The following is a 5,997-nucleotide window of genomic DNA, read 5'->3' on the forward strand; positions in this document are numbered from 1 at the left end:
TAATGTGTCCCTTATACCCCCAAGGTGTGTCCCCTATAGCCCCATGGCTTGTCCCCTGTAGCCCCCATGATGGGTCCCCTATAGCCCCACAGGTGTGTCCCCTATAGCTCCATAGTGTGTCCCCTATAGCCCCCATGGTGTGTCCCCTGTAGCCCCCATGATGGGTCCCCTATAGCCCCATAGTGTGTCCCCTATAGCCCCCATGGTGTGTCCCCTATAGCCCCCATGATGGGTCCCCTATAGCCCCTATAGTGTGTCCCCTATAGCCCCCTATAGGCCCCATATCTAGTCCCCTATAGCCCCATGGCCTGTCCCCTATAGCCTCCATGGTGTGTCCCCTATAGCCCCCATGGTGTGTCCCCTATAGCTCCCATGGCCTGTCCCCTATAGCCCCCATGATAGGTCCCCTATAGCCCCCACATTGTGTCCCCTATAGCCCCATGGTGTGTCTCCTATACCCCCACATCCTGTCCCCTATAGCCCCACAGCCTGTCCCCTATAGCCCCTATAGTGTGTCCCCTATAGCCCCATGATCTGTCCCCTATAGCCCCCATAGCTTGTCCTCTATAGCCCCTATAGTGTGCCTCCTGTACCCCCTATAATGTGTTCCTTATACCCCCAAGGTGTGTCCCCTATAGCCCCATGGCTTGTCCCCTGTAGCCCCCATGATGGGTCCCCTATAGCCCCTATAGTGTGTCCCCTATAGCCCCCTATAGGCCCCATATCTAGTCCCCTATAGCCCCATGATCTGTCCCCTATAGCCCCTATAGTGTGTCCCCTATAGCCCCCTATAGGCCCCATATCTAGTCCCCTATAGCCCCATGATCTGTCCCCTATAGCCCCTATAGTGTGTCCCCTATAGCCCCCTATAGGCCCCATATCTAGTCCCCTATAGCCCCATGATCTGTCCCCTATAGCCCCTATAGTGTGTCCCCTATAGCCCCCTATAGGCCCCATATCTAGTCCCCTATAGCCCCATGATCTGTCCCCTATAGCCCCTATAGTGTGTCCCCTATAGCCCCCTATAGGCCCCATATCTAGTCCCCTATAGCCCCATGATCTGTCCCCTATAGCCCCTATAGTGTGTCCCCTATAGCCCCCTATAGGCCCCATATCTAGTCCCCTATAGCCCCATGATCTGTCCCCTATAGCCCCTATAGTGTGTCCCCTATAGCCCCCTATAGGCCCCATATCTAGTCCCCTATAGCCCCATGATCTGTCCCCTATAGCCCCTATAGTGTGTCCCCTATAGCCCCCTATAGGCCCCATATCTAGTCCCCTATAGCCCCATGATCTGTCCCCTATAGCCCCTATAGTGTGTCCCCTATAGCCCCCTATAGGCCCCATATCTAGTCCCCTATAGCCCCATGATCTGTCCCCTATAGCCCCTATAGTGTGTCCCCTATAGCCCCCTATAGGCCCCATATCTAGTCCCCTATAGCCCCATGATCTGTCCCCTATAGCCCCTATAGTGTGTCCCCTATAGCCCCCTATAGGCCCCATATCTAGTCCCCTATAGCCCCATGATCTGTCCCCTATAGCCCCTATAGTGTGTCCCCTATAGCCCCCTATAGGCCCCATATCTAGTCCCCTATAGCCCCATGATCTGTCCCCTATAGCCCCTATAGTGTGTCCCCTATAGCCCCCTATAGGCCCCATATCTAGTCCCCTATAGCCCCATGATCTGTCCCCTATAGCCCCTATAGTGTGTCCCCTATAGCCCCCTATAGGCCCCATATCTAGTCCCCTATAGCCCCATGATCTGTCCCCTATAGCCCCTATAGTGTGTCCCCTATAGCCCCCTATAGGCCCCATATCTAGTCCCCTATAGCCCCATGATCTGTCCCCTATAGCCCCTATAGTGTGTCCCCTATAGCCCCCTATAGGCCCCATATCTAGTCCCCTATAGCCCCATGATCTGTCCCCTATAGCCCCTATAGTGTGTCCCCTATAGCCCCCTATAGGCCCCATATCTAGTCCCCTATAGCCCCATGATCTGTCCCCTATAGCCCCTATAGTGTGTCCCCTATAGCCCCCTATAGGCCCCATATCTAGTCCCCTATAGCCCCATGATCTGTCCCCTATAGCCCCTATAGTGTGTCCCCTATAGCCCCCTATAGGCCCCATATCTAGTCCCCTATAGCCCCATGATCTGTCCCCTATAGCCCCTATAGTGTGTCCCCTATAGCCCCCTATAGGCCCCATATCTAGTCCCCTATAGCCCCATGATCTGTCCCCTATAGCCCCTATAGTGTGTCCCCTATAGCCCCCTATAGGCCCCATATCTAGTCCCCTATAGCCCCATGATCTGTCCCCTATAGCCCCTATAGTGTGTCCCCTATAGCCCCCTATAGGCCCCATATCTAGTCCCCTATAGCCCCATGATCTGTCCCCTATAGCCCCTATAGTGTGTCCCCTATAGCCCCCTATAGGCCCCATATCTAGTCCCCTATAGCCCCATGATCTGTCCCCTATAGCCCCTATAGTGTGTCCCCTATAGCCCCCTATAGGCCCCATATCTAGTCCCCTATAGCCCCATGATCTGTCCCCTATAGCCCCTATAGTGTGTCCCCTATAGCCCCCTATAGGCCCCATATCTAGTCCCCTATAGCCCCATGATCTGTCCCCTATAGCCCCTATAGTGTGTCCCCTATAGCCCCCTATAGGCCCCATATCTAGTCCCCTATAGCCCCATGATCTGTCCCCTATAGCCCCTATAGTGTGTCCCCTATAGCCCCCTATAGGCCCCATATCTAGTCCCCTATAGCCCCATGATCTGTCCCCTATAGCCCCTATAGTGTGTCCCCTATAGCCCCCTATAGGCCCCATATCTAGTCCCCTATAGCCCCATGATCTGTCCCCTATAGCCCCTATAGTGTGTCCCCTATAGCCCCCTATAGGCCCCATATCTAGTCCCCTATAGCCCCATGATCTGTCCCCTATAGCCCCTATAGTGTGTCCCCTATAGCCCCCTATAGGCCCCATATCTAGTCCCCTATAGCCCCATGATCTGTCCCCTATAGCCCCTATAGTGTGTCCCCTATAGCCCCCTATAGGCCCCATATCTAGTCCCCTATAGCCCCATGATCTGTCCCCTATAGCCCCTATAGTGTGTCCCCTATAGCCCCCTATAGGCCCCATATCTAGTCCCCTATAGCCCCATGATCTGTCCCCTATAGCCCCTATAGTGTGTCCCCTATAGCCCCCTATAGGCCCCATATCTAGTCCCCTATAGCCCCATGATCTGTCCCCTATAGCCCCTATAGTGTGTCCCCTATAGCCCCCTATAGGCCCCATATCTAGTCCCCTATAGCCCCATGATCTGTCCCCTATAGCCCCTATAGTGTGTCCCCTATAGCCCCCTATAGGCCCCATATCTAGTCCCCTATAGCCCCATGATCTGTCCCCTATAGCCCCTATAGTGTGTCCCCTATAGCCCCCTATAGGCCCCATATCTAGTCCCCTATAGCCCCATGATCTGTCCCCTATAGCCCCTATAGTGTGTCCCCTATAGCCCCCTATAGGCCCCATATCTAGTCCCCTATAGCCCCATGATCTGTCCCCTATAGCCCCTATAGTGTGTCCCCTATAGCCCCCTATAGGCCCCATATCTAGTCCCCTATAGCCCCATGATCTGTCCCCTATAGCCCCTATAGTGTGTCCCCTATAGCCCCCTATAGGCCCCATATCTAGTCCCCTATAGCCCCATGATCTGTCCCCTATAGCCCCTATAGTGTGTCCCCTATAGCCCCCTATAGGCCCCATATCTAGTCCCCTATAGCCCCATGATCTGTCCCCTATAGCCCCTATAGTGTGTCCCCTATAGCCCCCTATAGGCCCCATATCTAGTCCCCTATAGCCCCATGATCTGTCCCCTATAGCCCCTATAGTGTGTCCCCTATAGCCCCCTATAGGCCCCATATCTAGTCCCCTATAGCCCCATGATCTGTCCCCTATAGCCCCTATAGTGTGTCCCCTATAGCCCCCTATAGGCCCCATATCTAGTCCCCTATAGCCCCATGATCTGTCCCCTATAGCCCCTATAGTGTGTCCCCTATAGCCCCCTATAGGCCCCATATCTAGTCCCCTATAGCCCCATGGCCTGTCCCCTATAGCCTCCATGGTGTGTCCCCTATAGCCCCCATGGTGTGTCCCCTATAGCTCCCATGGCCTGTCCCCTATAGCCCCCATGATAGGTCCCCTATAGCCCCCACATTGTGTCCCCTATAGCCCCATGGTGTGTCTCCTATACCCCCACATCCTGTCCCCTATAGCCCCACAGCCTGTCCCCTATAGCCCCTATAGTGTGTCCCCTATAGCCCCATGATCTGTCCCCTATAGCCCCCATAGCTTGTCCTCTATAGCCCCTATAGTGTGCCTCCTGTACCCCCTATAATGTGTTCCTTATACCCCCAAGGTGTGTCCCCTATAGCCCCATGGCTTGTCCCCTGTAGCCCCCATGATGGGTCCCCTATAGCCCCACAGCCTGTCCCCTATAGCCCCTATAGTGTGTCCCCTATAGCCCCCATGATCTGTCCCCTACAGTCTCCATGGTGCATCCCGTATAGCCCCCACAGCCTGTCCCCTATAGCCCCATAGCTTGTCCCCTATAGCCCCCATGATGGGTCCCCTATAAGCCCCATAGCTTCTCCCCTATAGCCCCACAGCCTGTCCCCTATAGCCTCCATGGTGTGTCCCCTATAGCCCCCATAGCTTGTCCCCTATAGCCCCCATAGCTTGTCCCCTATAGCCCCCATAGCTTGTCCCCTATAGCCCCCATAGCTTGTCCCCTATAGCCCCCATAGCTTGTCCCCTATAGCCCCCATAGCTTGTCCCCTATAGCCCCCATAGCTTGTCCCCTATAGCCCCCATAGCTTGTCCCCTATAGCCCCCATAGCTTGTCCCCTATAGCCCCCATAGCTTGTCCCCTATAGCCCCCATAGCTTGTCCCCTATAGCCCCCATAGCTTGTCCCCTATAGCCCCCATAGCTTGTCCCCTATAGCCCCCATAGCTTGTCCCCTATAGCCCCCATAGCTTGTCCCCTATAGCCCCCATAGCTTGTCCCCTATAGCCCCCATAGCTTGTCCCCTATAGCCCCCATAGCTTGTCCCCTATAGCCCCCATAGCTTGTCCCCTATAGCCCCCATAGCTTGTCCCCTATAGCCCCCATAGCTTGTCCCCTATAGCCCCCATAGCTTGTCCCCTATAGCCCCCATAGCTTGTCCCCTATAGCCCCCATAGCTTGTCCCCTATAGCCCCCATAGCTTGTCCCCTATAGCCCCCATAGCTTGTCCCCTATAGCCCCCATAGCTTGTCCCCTATAGCCCCCATAGCTTGTCCCCTATAGCCCCCACAGCCTGTCCCCTATAGCCTCCATGGTGTGTCCCCTATAGCCCCCATAGCTTGTCCCCTATAGCCCCCACAGCCTGTCCCCTATAGCCCCATGGCCTGTCCCCTATAGCCTCCATGGTGTGTCCCCTATAGCCCCCATAGCTTGTCCCCTATAGCCCCCACAGCCTGTCCCCTATAGCCCCATGGCCTGTCCCCTATAGCCTCCATGGTGTGTCCCCTATAGCCCCCATAGCTTGTCCCCTATAGCCCCCACAGCCTGTCCCCTATAGCCCCATGTCCTGTCCCCTATAGCCCCCATGGTGCGTCCCCTATAGGTCCCATAGCTTGTCCCCCATAGCCCCCATGATGGTTCCCCTATAGCCCCCACCATGGCGCATCCCCTATAGCCCCCACAGCCTGTCCCCTATAGCCCCCACCGTGGCGCATCCCTGTCTCCCCCCTCCCCCTATAGCCCCTATGGGTGCCGGGGGGGCCGGGACCCCGAGGTGCTGCGGGCGGCGCTGGCGGAGCTGCGGGGGCACAACCGGGCGCTGCTGCAGCTGCTGCACCAACGGCAGGCCCAGGTCAGGCACCTATGGGGGCCATAGGGGGCACCTATGGGGGGATCTATGGGGGAGGGACGGGGGGCACCTATGGGGGGCGTA

At 56.1% G+C, this 5,997-nt stretch overlaps 1 protein-coding gene across 1 annotated transcript in view; it reads left to right on the forward strand.

The window, feature by feature from the left end:
- Positions 1–5,997, forward strand: part of THAP7 (THAP domain containing 7) — an 18,448-nt gene that overhangs the window by 668 nt on the left and 11,783 nt on the right. The window contains exons 3-4 of the mRNA XM_014954039.1: positions 5,645–5,652; positions 5,805–5,916. Of these exons, the coding sequence (XP_014809525.1) occupies positions 5,645–5,652; positions 5,805–5,916 (120 nt within the window). The remainder of the gene's footprint in view (positions 1–5,644; positions 5,653–5,804; positions 5,917–5,997) is intronic.

The sequence above is a fragment of the Calidris pugnax genome, unplaced genomic scaffold, assembly GCF_001431845.1.
Source record: "Calidris pugnax isolate Ruff unplaced genomic scaffold, ASM143184v1 scaffold278, whole genome shotgun sequence".
NCBI lineage: Eukaryota > Metazoa > Chordata > Aves > Charadriiformes > Scolopacidae > Calidris > Calidris pugnax.